This window comes from Hypanus sabinus, chromosome 1 (assembly GCF_030144855.1).
Source record: "Hypanus sabinus isolate sHypSab1 chromosome 1, sHypSab1.hap1, whole genome shotgun sequence".
Classification (NCBI taxonomy): domain Eukaryota; kingdom Metazoa; phylum Chordata; class Chondrichthyes; order Myliobatiformes; family Dasyatidae; genus Hypanus; species Hypanus sabinus.
In genome coordinates, this window is record NC_082706.1 from 146831588 (window position 1) to 146849632 (window position 18045).

Genomic DNA, 18045 nt, shown 5'->3' on the forward strand with positions numbered 1-18045 from the left:
CAAATTAGCTAATGTTACTTTTAATCCCTTCATCTAAATCATTAATGTATATTGTAAACAGCTGCGGTCCCAGCACCGAACCTTGCGGTACCCCACTGGTCACAGCCTGCCATTCCGAAAGGGACCTGTTAATCACTACTCTTCGTTTCCTGTCAGCCAGCCAATTTTCAATCCATGTCAGTACTTTGCCCCCAATACCATGTACCCTAATTTTGCCTACTATTTCCTATGTGGGGCTTCATCAAAAGCTTTCTGGAAGTCCAGGTACACTACATCCACTAGCTCTCCCTTGTCCATTTTCATAGTTACATCCTCAAAAGACTCCAGATTAGTCAAGCATGATTTCCCCTTCATAAATCCATGCTGACTCAGACTGATCCTTCTACTGCTATCCAAATGTGTTGTAATTTCCTCTTTTATAATTGACTCCAGCATCTTTCCCACCACTGATGTCAGGCTAACCGGTCTATAATTCCCTGTTTTCTCTTTCCCTCCTTTCTTGAAAAGTGGGACATTAGCCACCCTCCAATTAGCAGGAACTGTTCCTGAATCTATAGAACATTGTAAAATGATTACCAATGCGTCCATGATTTCTAGAGCCACCTTTTTAAGTACCCTGTATGGAGTATGGAGTGCTGTTGCAGGAAAGTAGCATCCAGTATCAAGGACCCTCATTGTTCAGGTCATTTTCTCTTCTTGCTGCTGCCTTCAGGAAGAAGGTATGGGAGCCTCAGGATGCATATTAACCCTGAACCATTCAGACTTTTGAAGCAGACGGGATAACTTCAGTCAATGTCACTCACCCAACACTGAAATATTCCCACTAAAGTGGACTCACTTTTAAGGACTCTTCATCTCATGTTCTTGATATTTACTGTTATTTATTTATGGTTATTTATCTTTTCCTCTCTTTATATTCGCAGTTTTTTTTTTGCACATTTGTTGTTTGTTGTCCATCCTATTGGGTGTGGTCTTTCATTGATCCTGTTGTGTGTCTTGTATGTGCTGCGATTGCTCGAAAAGGGTGTCATCTATGTACCTTGTTAATAAATTTACTTTGAACTTTGAAATTTGAAAGAGTGAAGGTGGAAAGAAGTCAATTCTGTGGGAGAAGAACAGGTTAAAACAATGGATTTTTACCTCTGCTTGATAATCTTGAGCAGAAGATAAAAATGGTTAGTGGACTTTGAAGTTGGAGGCAGTTGAGTAAAAGAACTCTAGTAGAGATGTATAGATGTACAGATAATCAGTGTCAGTGTTAAAAGTTCAGAAAACATTAGTTGGCCTTCACCAGCTGTCAAGAGAGGTTGCCTTTTTTTTAAACCAAATAACAGCAGCACCTCTTTTGACAGTATGTTTGATAGCATTGTGATTGGACATGAGAATACAGGCAATAGAAAAATTGAAATGATTACTGTCATTGTCGGTAGTTAGTAAGATTTAGAGAGAGGAAGATATCAGACCGAGGCTTCCAGGTGGAAACAAAACTCCTGAAGACAGGAAGAAATCTAGGATTAAGTTTTGGCTATGATTTATAAACAAAAGGGGCACACAAGTAGCAAAGGAAGAGCTCAATGCTATGTTGGGTTTGGAATTCATTAAGATGGGGAAGTAGGGAAATGAAGCCAAAGCCTCTGGCTGTAGGATTCTTTGAGATCAGAAGGAAAAATGTCTCAGATTCTATCTAGGCATGTTATAGCTGTTAGGACTCGGTATTGAACTCACTGGCTCTGCGACCTGAGGATACTGTACAACACAGTGCTGTACAGTCCTGTGTACACAGTTCAATCCAATCCAATCCAAAGAATTGAACTGATCTGGACTTTTTTTTTGATGACTGGTGTTTTTCACTCTTTTTTTGCAGTTACACAGAGAATGTACAAACTCCTTACAGACAGAGGAGGGAATTGAACACAGGTAACTGATTATGTAAAATGTGCTAACCACTACACTATTGGTAGTGGCAGTCACATATTTCCAGATTGTTTTAATCTTTCCTCTGTCTTCATTTGCTTCAGATCAGCCGTGAGTTGCTGGCCTTCACTTACGTTCAGCTACCTTCAACACTGCCTATGTATTCTTGATCCCACCCTGTCATAGGCATTTCTTTGTTATTTCCATCTATCAATCCACTGTAAGTTTTGTTTCAGCTCATGAACTTCCCAAAACATGCAGTCACTTTACTTAGTCACATTAACAAATCTATCCTGATTAATTTATGCCTTTTAAGTTGACTACCACCCCACATTATTTTTGAATGATCTCTTTTAAAATCTGCATTCCATACACTCCAGGTCCTCCATTAACAGCACCTTGACTAAATTTTATCTGGGTCTGACAATTTAATGATTTCATAGTTGGCATTGACAGAGGAAATAACCCTGAACATTCTCTGTTCTCATTCTTCATCCTTTGAAACTCTTGCTGATCAATCAGCAATGACAAACAGATAATGTTGAGCCCCATCTAATTAAATTACTAATCAAATGCTCAACCAAACTAATACCTTCTGCCTAAACGATGTTCATATCCTTCCATTACTTGCCTATCCATGTGCCTATCTAAGAGCCTCTTGAACACTTCAGTTGTATTTGTACCATCATACCAGGCATTCACCACTTTTCTGTTTTTAAAAAGATAACCCTGCATATCCCTTTGAACATACCACCGTTCCTGTTAAATGCATGCCTACTAGTATTAAGGCATATCAATCCTTACAGACTGTGCTGGAATTGAACTCCAGAACACCTTGAGCTGTAATATTATCCTAACCCCTATGCTGCCATGTCATCCAAGATGGGCAAATCCCCAGGGTCTGACCAAGTGCACCCTGGAACTTGCAGGAGGCTAGAGAAAATTGTGGAGGTCCTGGTAGACGTTAGCCACTGGTGAAAGTCCAGAAGGCTGAAGGTGGGAAATGCTGTTCCATTATTTCAAGAAGGGTAGCGAGGACAACCCAGGGAACTACAAGCCTTGCAGTACAAGCCAGGGAACTTGACTTGTAGGAAAGTTACTGGGGGGATTTCTGAGGGACAAGATCTATCATCACTTAAATAGTCAAAGCCTGATCAGTAATAGTTTGTATGACTTTGTGTGTGGGAAGCCTTGGCTGGTGATTCCTTTTTGAGTTTTTGGAAGAGGTACTGAAGGGGATAGATGAAGGTATGGCAGTGTATGTTGTCTATATGTACTTTAGTTCGGTCTTTGACAGGATCCCACATGGCAGGATGATTTGTAAGATTAGGTTGCATGGAATTCGGGGGAGCTGGTGAGGTGAATTCAGAATGGAGGCATGTGACTGGTGGAGTGTTCCAGGGGTCAGTGTTGGAATCTCTGTTATTCATTATTTATGTAAATGATTTGGATGTTAATGCACATGGCATGATCAGTGAGTTTGCTGTTCATATTAAATTACTGGGTGTTGTTGATAGTGAAGTTGGTTAAGTTAGGCTAAGAAATAGCAAATGGATTTCAACTTGGATAAGCACATGGTGATGCATTTTGAACACTCAAATCAGAGTAGGGGCAAACAGGGAGGATGCTGCTGTCAGTGTGAATCAGTTGAGACAAAGGGCCTTTTTAAGTGCTGTGTTACTCTATGCTAATAATCTTATAAACCTCTATCAGGTCTCCTCTCAGTCTAGACCGCTCCAAAGAAAACATCCTGTAAACCTCATCTTCACCCTCTCCAAAGGCTTGCCATCCTTCCTAAAATGGGGCAACCAGAACTGAATGTAGTGTTTCAGCTGTGGACTAACTATTGTTTTATCCAGTTTCAATATAAATTCCTGACTCTTGAACTAATAAAGGCAATATGCCTTCTATACCAACAGATGCAGCCATTTTAAGGCAGCTGTGGACTGGTTCATCTGAATTTTCTTCATTAGGAGGTGATTGTGGAAGAGGCAAAAAGTTGAAGGTGGAGGAAACTGCCCGGAGAGGACTGTAGATCCTGAAATAAAGGGAAGCAGGTAGCGAACCAGAGGGAGAGGATAGGCAGATTGTCTGAGGGGCCAAAGGAATGAACAAAGTAGAGGTGGTGAAGAAAAATAGAGGGGAGTGGAAGTTAGAGAAATTTATATTGATGGTAAAGATGGAATATGATGTGTTACTCCGCCAACCTGTGCCTGACTTTAGTGTGGCAGAGGAAGTGGCCGAGAACTCACATGGCAGTGTGGAAATGGGAAGTGGAATTGAAATGAGTAGCCATGGACGATTCTGGCTGTGTGGGTGATGGAATGAAGGTGCCATCAAAAATATTGCAACTTAGTTATTCTGATTAGCTCTATGCTGTCAGAAAAAAAATTACAAAAGAAATAAGTGAAGAATGTGAATTTTATTATTTTGAAGAGTATGAAGACAACAAAATATCTAACCAAAACTGTGAATTTTGTTGCTTTACCATTCACAAAATAAGTATAACTGGTGTAGGTACTGGAAACTTCACTTAGTAGCAGAAAAGTGCTAGTATCATAAATGGGTTCAGCAAATAATATATTCACAATTTCAACAGGTTGGCAGTTTGCACTCTGATTTTTTTAACCATTGATTTTAATTGAAAAAAGAGTTTAATGGACTGCTTATTTTCTTTCACACATTTCATAATGCAATTAAGAAATCCGACATTTGCAATGGACTACACTGGAATGAGAACGAGTGATACAAGCAAAATGCACTAATTTTGGTTAGAAAAATAGCAGGTGGTGATCCTGAATACAGAACTGTGCAAGCGTTTGTCAGCTTCCAAGTTTCAAAAGTTTCATGTTAGAATTCTGAACTTAATTGTCAAATAATTCACAAGTTTACACAGTAACTTCCAAGAATAATGTATGGTATAATAAAGCTGCACTAAAATGCTGAGGCATTGATTGTGTGGAAAGTCAGAGGCTTTTTCCCAGGGCTGAAATAGCTAGCATTAAAGTGCACAGTTTTAAGGTGTGTGGAATTAAGTACAGAGGAGATGTCAGGAGTAAGTTTTAAAAAAAAACACGCAGAGAGTGGTGAGTGCTGAATGTGCTGCCAGTGACGGCGGTGGAGGCAGGTACGATAGGGTCTTTTAAGAGACTCCTGGACAGGTACATGGAGCTCAGAAAAATAAGAGGGCAACCCCAGGCAATTTCTAAGGTAAGGACATGTCTGACACAGCTTTATGGGCCGAAGGACCTGTATTGTGCTGTAGGATTTCTATGTTTCTTAATACCAGTTCACATTCTGAGAATCTGAATTTTGCATTATTTTAAAAATAAAAGTCATTAAATATCAGTAGGTGAGGAAAAATCTTATGAAACTGCTGGATAGTTATACAACACAAATAGATTATTATTTATCTTCTAGAAGGAAATCTGCTGTCCTTACCCAGACAGGTAAACACACCAAACAATACATCACACTGATGCCGTTGTTAATTGCCTCTGAAGTAAATCCATTGGCTGAGTGCAGCTACCCCTAAGAATCCCCATCATTAGTGAATCATAGATGTCTAATAAATACTGGGCTCTTTCCATGTTGCTTATGTTCAGGTTAGTGATCATCTTGCCTCCATTAATGCATACCAAAATTAACTCAAATATTGTACTTGCATCATCGATATAGATCTCTTGATATGGAGGGGGTGGGAGCAACAAGTTTGTTAACTGCATGTATAATCAAATTATGTTTTGATGCGAAGAAAATCAGCAGTATGTTTGCTGTATAAGAAAAATACAAACTTCAGAATGTACAAGTTTGTGCAATATATTGTTGCATTTTAGGATTAACTTTAACACACCTGTTGTATATAAAATGACTATTTAATGAGTTTTAATTAAGTTGTTTACATGTAATGTTTTTGGCATAGTAAAATGAAAGACATGTTTGGCAGTGTTATTTTGTAAATGAGTTCTTAAATTTTTAAGGCTGGACAATTTTCAATCAATGAAATACACCAAATATACTATATGTATAAATCAAATAAATCAGAATTAGCTTCTTCTGTAATTTTCTTCATCTTCCTCATCCTCTTCGTCTTCATCATCATCATCCTCTTCCTCATCATCACTGTCATCATCATCTTCAGCCTTTTTAATCCTACATACTTGTTGCTATATCCAAAACAAAACAGATTTAAGATCAAAGCAAACATTTACTGACATGTCAATATTCAATAATACAGCAGCACAGTATTAAATGTTTAGCAATCCTCCTCCAAAACATTCCCATTGTACCATCAAAGGTAATCAAACAAATTGAATTCCAAAAATATCACTTCTTAAAACATTAGAATATTAAATTCCCACATTTTCCATTTTTGTTCATCTCGGGATTACTGCCTGTGTCACATGACAGTGAGTCTAGGAATAGAATGAGGTGGAGGATAAATAAGTGGCTGAGGGATTGGAGCAGGGGGCAGGGATTCAGATTTCTGGATCATTGGCACCTCTTGCGGCAGGTGTGACCTGTACAAAAAGGACAGGTTGCACTTGAATCCCAGGGGGACCAATATCCTGGTGGGGAGGTTTGCTAAGGCTACTGGGGAGAGTTTAAACTAGAAATGTTGGGGGCTGCGAACCAAACTGAAGAGACTGGGGAAGAGGTGGTTGGTTCACAAATAGAGAAAGCTTGGAGACAGTGCAAGAGGGAGGATAGGCAGGTGATAGAGAAGGGGCATGCTTAGACTGAGAGTTTGCGCTGTGTTGATTTTAACGCAAGGAGTACTGTGAACAATGCGGATGAGCTTAGATGTGGAACAGTACTTGGAAATATGATGTGGTGGCCATTACAGAGAGTTGGATGGCTCAGAGACAGAAATGGTTACTTCAAGAGCCGGGTTTTAGATGTTTCAGAAAGGACAGGGAGGGAGGCAAATGGGGGCGTGGCACTGTTGATCAGAGATAGTGTCACGGCTGCAGAAAAGCTGGACGCCATGGAGGGATTATTTACGGTGTCTCTGTGGGTGGAGGTTAGGAACAGGAAGGGGTCAATAACTTTACTGGGTGTTTTTTTTAATAGACTGCCAAATAGTAACAGGGATATCAAGGAGCAGATAGGGAAACAGATCCTGGAAAGGTGTAATAATAACAAAGTTTTCACGATGAGAGGTTTTAATTTCCCAAATATCGATTGGCATCTCCCTGGAGCAAGGGGTTTAGATGAGGTGGCGTTTGTTTGGTGTATTCAGGATGGTTTCTTGACACAGTATGTAGATAAACCTACAAGAGGAGAGACTGTACTTGATTTGGTATTGGAAATGAACCTGGTCAGGTGTCAGAACTCTCAGTGGGAGAGCGTTTTGGAGATAGTGATCATAATTCTATCTCCTTTACAATAGCACTGGAGAGAGATTGGAACAGACAAGTTGGAAAAATGTTTAATTGGAGTAAGGGGAATTATAAGGCTATCAGGCAGGAACTTGGAAGCTTAAATTGGGAACAGATGTTTTCAGGGAAAGGTACGGAAGAAATGTTGCAAATGTTCAGGGGATATTCGTGTGGAGTTCTGCATAGGTACGTTCCAATGAGCCAGGGAAGTTATGGTATGGTACAGGAACCACAGTGTACAAAGGCTGTAGTAAATCTAGTCAAGAAGAAAAGCATACAGAAGGTTCAGAGAGCTAGGTAACATTAGAGATCTAGAAGATTATAAGGCTAACAAGAAAGAGCTTAAGAAGGAAATTAGGAGAGACAGAAGGGGCCATGAGAAGGCCTGGCGGGCAGGATTAAAGAAAACCCCAAGGCATTCTACAAGTATGTGAAGAGCAAGAGGATAAGACGTGAAAGAATAGGACCTATCAAGTGTGACAGTGGGAAAGTGTGTATGGAACTGGAGAAAACAGCAGAGGTACTAAATGAATACTTTAGTATCCACTATGGAAAAGGATCTTGGTGATTGTAGGGATGACTTGCAGCGGACTGAAAAGCTTGAGCATGTAGATATAAAGAAAGAGGATGTTATGGTGTGGTTGTATAGGGCATTGGTGAGGCCGAATTTCAAATATTGTGTGTAGTTTTGGTCACCAAATTACAGGAAGGATATTAATAAGTTTTGAAGAGTGCACAGAAAGTTTACAAGGATGTTGTCGGGACTTGAGAAACTGAGTTGCAGAGAAAAGTTGAATAGGTTAGGACTTTATTCCCTGAAGCATAAAAGAATGAGGGGGGATTTGATAGAGGTATATAAAATTATGATGCGTATAGATAGATTGAATGCAAGCAGGCTTTTTCCACTGAGGTTAGGGGAGAAAAAAAACCAGAGGACATGGGTTAATGGTGAAGAGGGAAAAGTTTAAAGGGAACATTGGGGGCAGGGGGCTTTTTCACACAGAGAGTGGTGGGTATTGGCCTGCATCAATTGTGGAATTGAATTTAGGAGCCAAGAGGTAATGTTATAGCTATATAGGACCCTGGTCAAACCTCACTTGGAGTTCTGTGCTCAGTTCTGGTTGCCTCACTACAGGAAGGATGTGGAAACCATAGAAATGGTGCAGAGGATGTTTACAAGGATGTTGCCTGGATTGGGGAGCATGCCTGATGAAAACAGGTTGAGTGAACTCGGACTTTTCTCCTTGGAACGACGGAAGATGAGAGGTGACCTGATAGGGGTGTATAAAATGATGAGAGGCATTGATCATGTGGATAGTCAGAGGCTTTTTCCCAGGGCTGAAATGGCTGCCACAAGAGGGCACAAGTTTAAGGTCCTTGGGAGTAGGTACAGAGGAGATGTCAGAGTAAATTATTTGTTTTTTAAAATGCATAGAGTGGTAAGTGCGTGGAATGGGCTGCCGGCAACAGTGGTGGAGACGGATATGATAGGGTCTTTTAAGAGACTTTTGGATAGGTACATGCTTAGAAAATAGAGGGATATGGGTAACTTCCAAGTAATTTCTAAGGTAGGGACATGTTTGGCACAACTTTGTGGGCTGAAGGGCTTGTATTGTACTGTAGGTTTTCTATGTTCTATATGATATAGGAGCAGAATTAGGCCATTTGGGCCATTGAGTCTGCTCCACCACCTCATCATGGCTAATCCAATTTTCCTCCCAGCCCCAATCTTCTGCCTTTTCTTCATATCCCTTCATGCCCTGACCATCAAGAATCTATCAACTTTCTTAAATATACAGGTACATAAAGACTTGGCCTCCACAGCTGCCCGTGGCAAAGAATTCACAGATTCACCATTCTCTGGCTAAAGAAATTCCTCCTTATCTCAATTTTAAAAGGATGTTCCTCTATTTTGAGGCTGTGTCCTCTGGTCTAAGACTCTCCCATCATAGGAAACATTCTTTCCACATCCACTCTATCAAGGCTTTTCAGCATTCGATACGTTCCAATGAGGTCATCCCTCATTCTTCCAAATTCCTGTGAGTACAGGACCAGCCATCACTCTTCATATGACAAGCCATTTCAATCTTGGAAACATTTTCATGAACCTCCTTTGAATTCTCTGCAGTTTCAGCATATCCTTTCTATCATTGATGAGTGGTCTGCCCCAGGGTTTGGTGCTGGGCTCACAAATGTTCACAACATACATTAATGATCTGGAAGGGGGGACCAAGTGTAGTCTATCTAAGTTTGTTGATGACACCAAATTGAGTGGAAAAGCAAATTTTGCAGAGGATATGTTGAGTCTGCAGAGAGAATAGATAGGTTAAATGAGTGGGCAAAGATATGGCAGATGGAGTACAATGTTGGTAAATGCGAGGTCATCCACTTTGGAAGGAAAAATGAAAGAGCAGATTATTATTTAAATGGTAAAAAATTGCAGCATGCTGCTGTACAGGGGGACTTAGGAGTAAATGAATCATGAATCATTTAAATGTACATGAATCACAAAAGGTTGGTTTGTAGATGCAGCAGGGAGACTATGCTGCAACTGTATAGGGTACTGGTGAGACCGCACCTGGAGTACAGCATGCAGTTCTGGTCTCATTACTTGAGGAAGGATATACTTGCTTTGGAGGTGGTGCAGAAGAGGTTCACCAAGTTGATTCCAGATATGAAGGGGTTCGACTATGAGGAGAGATTGAGTTGCCTGGGACTGCACTTGCTGGAATTCAGAAGAATGAGAGGAGATCTTCATAGAAACATATAAAGTTATGGAAGGGATAGATAAGATAGAGGCAAGGAAGTTGTTTCCACTGGTAGCTTAAACTAGAACTAGGGGACAGACCTCAAGATTCGGGGAGTAGCTTTAGGACGGAGATGAGGAACTACTTTTCTCAAAGAGTGGTGAATCTGTGGAATTCTCTGCCCAGCGAAGCAGTGGTGGCTACCTTAGTAAATATATTTAAGACAAGGTTGGGTATAGTTTTGCATAGTAGGGGAATTAAGGGTTATGGGGAGAAGGCAGGGAGGTGGAGATGAGTCCATGGCCAGATGGCCTACGCCTACTCCCATTTCTTATGTTCTTGTGTTCTAAGATAAGGGGTTCAAAACTGCTCATGATACAACATGTGATGCCTCACCAGTGCTTTATAAAGACTGAACATTACATCCTTGCTTTTGTACTCCCAAAATGAATGTTAACATCCATTTGCTTTCCTTCCCACAGACTCAACCTCCAAATTAACCTTTAGGGAATCCTGCACAAGGTCGCTAAGTCCCTTTGCACCTCAGTTTTTTGTATTTTCTCTCCATATAGAGAATAGCCAACCCTTTTATTCCTTCTAACAAAGTGCATGACCATATACTTCCTGACACTGTTAAGTGGATCAACTGGCTTTAAGCAGGAGCTATGTGGTGTCTTCAGGTTTATTATTAATTCATCATTTCTGGTTGTCTATATACACTGTATTATAGCAGCTAGGAAATCTGTTTTAAAAAAAAAATCCCACAAATCTCTTGGATAAATATCCACCACTCATTCAGGCCTTCTGTGTTAATTGGTGCAAAAATAATAGTATCTTTGTTAACTGTTCCGTTTCCCTTATGTTTTAGTAGACTATTGCCAGGAATATTTTGTTCCAAATCCTGGTCAGATTAGAGTCAGGTTTCTGTAATGATGATTGCTTTCCCCTGAAGAAAATATTATAATTCATTTGCTAATTGTTCCCATCTTGTCTGTGTTTGGCTAAAACTTGTTTTAATTGTTTGGCTGCTGAAGCTTTATTGCTTCATACAAATGTCCCCTTTCTAGAATTATTTACGTTACCTTTATTTTCTTAACCTTTACTCTACCTGTGTTTTCTATCTTCATTTTCACAAACTTCCTTTTAATGGTTTATTCTTTGTCTAATGCTACCATTGTTTTTATCTCTACTTTCACCTACTTATTACTACTTACTGGTTTATTGAAGTATTATTCATCTTTTATGCTGAGAGGTATATTTTATTGGTCTGATTCTCAGACAAACTTAAGATTCCATTGCTGGATATACATGCACTTAGGTCAGGTATCCCTTAGAATCAAAGACCACATTGATTGCAATGGGGGCTGATAGCTTGCAGATTATTTTAATTATTTTAATTTAGTTTAATCTTTTTAAATTACTTGTCAGTGACATTTCTGGCATTAAAGAGGCACGAGAAACCACAGATACTCGATCCTGCAGAACTAGCAACTTTCATTTGAGTTTAATGTCATAAACTGATCACCATTAGAAGAATTATTTCTTTTTGGAGAGAGAATAAGACACTCTAATACCAGGTCTAGAATGAATTACAAGATCCTTCAGTTACATAGCGTTCCTTCTCATTTTTTTTTAACCGCTGCACAGACTGAAGAGGAAATTTTTACATGATGTGAAAACTGCGTGGCTCCTTTGTTTTTGTAATATGCACACTATGAATATTAGTATGCTGTAAATTATTCTTAACAAAGATAAATGCCAAAAGAACTTAAAAGGGGTGGGTGATAGGCATATAAAATAAAATAAGTTACAGAGGACTGGGATATAAAGAGGTGGGGAACAAGGCTGATGAGATCACTCAGCTGGGAGTTGCCATGGGCCATACTGCCCCCTATAGCAACCAGTAATGTAAGCAGTAACAAGAGAAAATCTGCAGATACTGTAAATCTAAGCAACACAAACAAAATGCTGGAGGAACATAGAAGGCCAGGCATCATCTGTAGAAAAGAATAAGCAGTCGACATTTTGTGCCGAGGCCCTTCATCAGGACTGAAGGGTCTGAAATGTAAACAGTACTCCAAATGTAGCCTTACCAACATCTTGTACAGCTGTAATATAACATTCTATACTTGATATACTGACAGATGAAGGCAAGCACCTTAACTACCTTGTTTACCTGTGTCACTAATTTCAAGGAACTATGTACCTGCAACTCCTCAGTGTCTCTGTTTACAAAACTTCCCAACTTTTACACTCAAGAAGAAATAAGATCTTTATTAGATACCAAAATACCTACAATCCTCTTCATTTTTTTTCATTGTATATTCCTTTTTCCATATATACCATAGTTAATAAAATAGTGCATCTACAATTGCATCTCCAACATCTCACTTAAATTCCTATCCAGGAAACTCCTACACAGTTAGTTCACTCTCTAATTGACAATAAGTAATTATAACAATAGAAATTGTTAATACTCTTGTACATCCAATATTTGAACTAATAAAGTATGTGATGTCTTATCTATATGCAGAGAAAATATAAAGTCCAAATTATGTGATTTAAAAAAAAATTGAAGTATTGTCTGTTAACTTTGAACGTAAATGTAAAATAGCTGTCTCTCTCCTACCTTAGAGGTTCCTGACGTAGCTAGTGCTGAACTTGTTCCATTCATAGTGTTTGCAGAATTGGCAGACACAATGCTTAGGCGTGCTTGATTGTTGTGTAAATGAAGCGTGTTTCTGAAAATCTACCAAAGCAGTCCATTAGTAGTCTGTGGCAAATGCATATAGAATCTGCACATTCTCGTTATTTTCCAAATTTAAAAACTGTCTGTTTGAAGTATGTTTACAATCAGAAACTAACCAAAGATCCCAAAATATTTTATAATCAAACATTTTACATTTGCTGATTCCAATCTGTTTACATCTTTGATCTGGATTCAATTCCTGATTGAGGCTGAACTTCGCTGCATTTCTCAATCTACCTTTTTATTTCTTTCTCCATTTATCACAACTCATCCTGATCATCCCATCTTCTCTACCAACATTCCTCTCTTCCATCCTCTTTCAAAATATATTTCCCTGCTCATCCAGTTATATAAACACAAAATACTTTATGGCAGCTTGCATTTAAATAGGTTGTGATATGAAGCTGAATACTCATTAACTCCAATAGCTTGTTTTAGTTTGGTCACTGAAAAAATAGCAATGTTTCTATTGGCATAGACTACAAAATTGGGAAAGTTATGTTGAAATGAAGTGGGAAATGCTAAAAATACACAAGTTAGACATCATCTGCTAGGGAGGAAACAGAATATAAATTTCAAACTTAGGACTAAACAAGTTTAAGATTGCAGAGGAAATGGTGAAAGATGTATAAGAGAACAATAAGGAGAATCTGTGATGGGATGGAGATTGAGAGATTAAATGACAGATATTGATGGCAGAAAGGTTAATAAATAATGGGCTATATATCAGGGAGAGCTATAAATAGGAGATGAAAAAGAGCTGAGTGAAATTTGAGATTACCGATTACCAAGGAATCTTGAAAAAACTATGTTAAACCTCAGCTGGAAAAACAGGTTAGCCTCACCTGAAGTGTTGCAATTAATCTGGCATTCTAATTTTAGGAAAAGTGTAAAAGCACTAAAGATGTACTTAAATGGTTCCAGGTTAAGTGATTTTGCCTATAATATTATACTGGTAAAAATGGGGATTTTTCTATTAAGAAGGTTGAAAGGAGATTTGATAAATGCATACAAGATTCTAACGAGATTTTATACCCTGTTATGTAAAAACATAACTGATAATTCCTGGCCACTAGCTCCAAATTTAAAGATTCAGATTTATTTATCACATGTGCATCAAAACATACAGTGATATGTGTTGTTTGTGTTAACAACCAACAAATCCTAGAAATAAGTTGAACCAGCCCACACATAGCATGCCCATAATGCTTGGCAGAACACAGAACACAATAAAACACAACAAGCAACAATAGCAAACAAGCCCCTTTCCTCTCTTCCACCGACCCACAAGTACAGACAGTTCTTCAACTCCAGGACAGGCCTCCAGCCATGGGGTTTCAACCTCCAAACTACCAGTTGACTTTTGGGCTCCAAGCTTTAGGATCAACCCTTGGACTAGCTAATGATGGGACCCAGAAGTCCAAGCTTGAATTCCAAGTGTGCCAATTGACCAGCCTTCATGCCTTCTACTCACACTCATGGTCATTGGCCTTTGAGTTTGGAGCAGAGGCCTGGACTGTGGATGTTCTTCATCTCCCAACCATGTCACTGGCCTTTGAATGCTGAGTGGAGGCCTGAACCACAAATGTCCTTTGTCACCCATACATGTTGCTGGACTTCAAATGTGGAGCAGATGCCTGGACTATGCATATTCTTTGTCACCATCCACATTGCACAATGGAGGCCTGACTTCTAACTACTCCACATTCTTGTCCCTGAGCCCTAATATGACCTCTAACCTCCCACTTTACTGTTCCTAAACCCTGACCTGACTTATATAACCATATAACAAGTACAGCATGGAAACAGGCCATCTCGGCTCTTCTAGTCCGTGCCAACGCTTACTCACCTAGTCCCACTGGCCCGCACTCAGCCCATAACCCTTCATTCCTTTCCTATCCATATACCCATCCGATTTTACTTTAAATGACAATACTGAACCTGCCTCTACCACTTCTACTGGAAGCTCATTCCACATAGCTACCACTCTCTGAGTAAAGAAATTCCCCCTTGTGTTACCCTTAAACTTTTGCCCCCAACTGTCAAATCATATCCTCTTGTTTGAATCTCCCCTACTCTCAATGGAAAAAGCCTATCCACGTCAACTCAATCTATTCCCCCTCATTATTTTAAATACCTCTATCAAGTCCCCCCTCAACATTCTACACTCCAAAGAATAAGGACCAAACTTGTTCAGCCTTTCCCTGTAACTTGGGTGCTGAAACCCAGGTAACATTCTAGTAAATCTCTGTACTCTCTCTATTTTGTTGACACCTTTCCTATAATTTGGTGACCAGAACTGTACACAATACTCCAAATTCGGCTTTACCAATGCCTTGTACAATTTTAACATTACATCCCAAATCCTATACTCAATGCTCTGATATATAAAGGCCAGCATACCAAAAGCTTTCTTCACCACCCTATCCACAAGAGATTCCACCTTCAGGGAACTATGCACCATTATTCCTAGATCACTCTGTTCTACTGCATTCTTCAATGCCCTACCATTTACCATGTATGTCCTATTTGGATTATTCCTACCAAAACGTAGCACCTCACACTTATCAGCATTAAACTCCATTTGCCATCGTTCAGCCCACTCTTCTAACTGGCCTAAATCTCTCTGCAAGCTTTGAAAACCTACTTCATTATCCACAACGCCACCTACCTTAGTATCATCTGCATACTTACTAACCCAATTTACCACCCCATCATCCAGATCATTAATGTATATGACAAACAACACTGGACCCAATACAGATCCCTGAGGCACACCACTGGTCACCGGCCTCCAACCTGATAAACAGTTATCCACCACTACTCTCTGGCATCTCCCATCTGGCCACAGTTGAATCCATTTTACTACTTCAATATTAATACATAACAATTGAACCTTCCTTACTAACCTTCCATGCGGAACCTTGTCAAAGGCCTTTCTGAAGTCCATATAGACAACATCCACTGCTTTACCCTCGTCAGCCTAAATCGTAACCTCTTCAAAAAATTCAATAAGGTTTGTCAAACGTGTCCTTCCACGCACAAATCCATGCTGACTATTCCTAATCAGACCCCGTCTATCCAGATAATTATATATACCATATAACCATAACCATATAACCATATAACAATCACAGCACGGAAACAGGCCATCTTGGCCCTCCTAGTCCGTGCCGAACCCTTAATCTCACCTAGTCCCACCTACCCGCACTCAGCCCATAACCCTCCACTCCTTTCCTGTCCATATACCTATCCAATTTTACCTTAAATGACACAACTGAACTGGCCTCTACTACTTCTACAGGAAGCTCATTCCACACAGCTATCACTCTTTGAGTAAAGAAATACCCCCTCGTGTTTCCCTTAAACTTCTGCCCCCTAACTCTTAAATCATGTCCTCTAATTTGAATCTCCCCTACTCTCAGTGGAAACAGCCCGTTCACGTCAACTCTATCTATCCCTCTCAAAATTTTAAATACCTCGATCAAATCCCCCCTCAACCTTCTACGCTCCAATGAATAGAGACCTAACTTGTTCAACCTTTCTCTGTAACTTAATTGCTGAAACCCAGGTAACATCCTAGTAAATCGTCTCTGCACTCTCTCTAATTTATTGATATCTTTCCTATAATTCGGTGACCAGAACTGCACACAATATTCCAAATTTGGCCTTACCAATGCCTTGTACAACTTTAGCATTACATCCCAACTTCTGTACTCAATGCTTTGATTTATAAAGGCCAGCGTTCCAAAAGCCCTCTTCACCACCCTATCTACATGAGACTCCACTTTCAGGGGAACTATGCACAGTTATTCCTAGATCTCTCTGTTCCTCTGCATTCCTCAATGCCCTACCATTTACTCTGTATGTTCTATTTGGATTATTCCTGCCAAAATGTAGAACCTCACACTTCGCAGCATTAAACTCCATCTGCCAACGTTCAGCCCATTCTTCTAACCGGCATAAATCTCCCTGCAAGCTTTGAAAATCCACATCATTATCCACAACACCTCCTACCTTAGTATCATCGGCATACTTACTAATCCAATTTACCACCCCATCATCCAGATCATTTATGTATATTACAAACAACATTGGGCCCAAAACAGATCCCTGAGGCACCCCGCTAGTCACCGGCCTCCATCCCAATAAACAATTATCCACCACTACTCTCTGGCATCTCCCATCTAGCCACTGTTGAATCCATTTTATTACTCCAGCATTAATACCTAACGACTGAACTTTCTTAACTAACCTTCCATGTGGAACTTTGTCAAAGGCTTTGCTGAAGTCCATATAGACTACATCCACTGCCTTACCCTCGTCAACATTCCTCGTAACTTCTTCAAAAAATTCAATAAGGTTTGTCAAACATGACCTTCCACGCACAAATCCATGCTGGCTACTTCTAATCAGATCCCGTCTATCCAGATAATTATAAATACTATCTCTAAGAATACTTTCCATTAATTTACCCACCACTGATGTCAAACTGACAGGTCTATAATTGCTAGGCTTCCTTCTAGAACCCTTTTTAAACAATGGAACCACATGAGCAATACGCCAATCCTCCGGCACAATCCCCGTTTCTAATGACATATTAAAGATCTCCGTCAGAGCTCCTGCTATTTCTACACAAACTTCCCTCAAGGTCCTGGGGAATATCCTGTCAGGACCCGGAGATTTATCCACTTTTAAATTTCTTAAAAGCGCCAGTACCTCCACCTCTTTAATTGTCATAGGTTCCATAACTTCCTTACTTGTTTCCCACACCTTAGACAATTCAATATCCTTCTCCTTAGTGAATACCGAAGAGAAGAAATCATTCAAAATCTCTCCCATCTCCTTCGGTTCCACACATAGCTGACCACTCTGATTCTCTAAGGGGCCAATTTTATCCCTCACTATCCTCTTGCTTTTAATATAACTGTAGAAACCTTTCGGATTTACTTTCACCTTATTTGCTAAACCAACCTCATATCTTCTTTTAGCTTTTCTAATCTCTTTCTTAAGATTCCTTTTACATTCTTTATATTCCTCGAGCAATTCCTTTACTCCATGCTGCCTATATATATTGTAGACATCCCTCTTTTTCTGAACCAAATTTCTAATATCCCTTGAAAACCATGGTGCTCTCAAACCTTTAACCTTTCCTTTCACCCTAACAGGAACATAAAGATTCTGTACCCTCATAATTTCACCCTTAAATGACCTCCATTTCTCTATTACATCCTTCCCATAAAACAACTTGACC

The 18045-nt window shown here is 39.6% G+C and overlaps 2 protein-coding genes across 10 annotated transcripts in view; one reads left to right on the top strand and one right to left on the bottom strand.

Annotated features, from left to right (window-relative positions):
- The window catches only part of LOC132398780 (RNA-binding protein 12B-like), a 225819-nt gene that overhangs the window by 24489 nt on the left and 183285 nt on the right, over nt 1-18045 (top strand). The window lies entirely within an intron of this gene.
- Nucleotides 4297-18045, bottom strand: part of cibar1 (CBY1 interacting BAR domain containing 1) — a 55355-nt gene continuing 41606 nt past the window's right edge. The window contains exons 7-8 of the mRNA XM_059978693.1: nt 12672-12791; nt 4297-6080 (exon numbers count right to left, since the gene is read on the bottom strand). Of these exons, the coding sequence (XP_059834676.1) occupies nt 5961-6080; nt 12672-12791 (240 nt within the window). The 3' untranslated portion in view covers nt 4297-5960. The remainder of the gene's footprint in view (nt 6081-12671; nt 12792-18045) is intronic.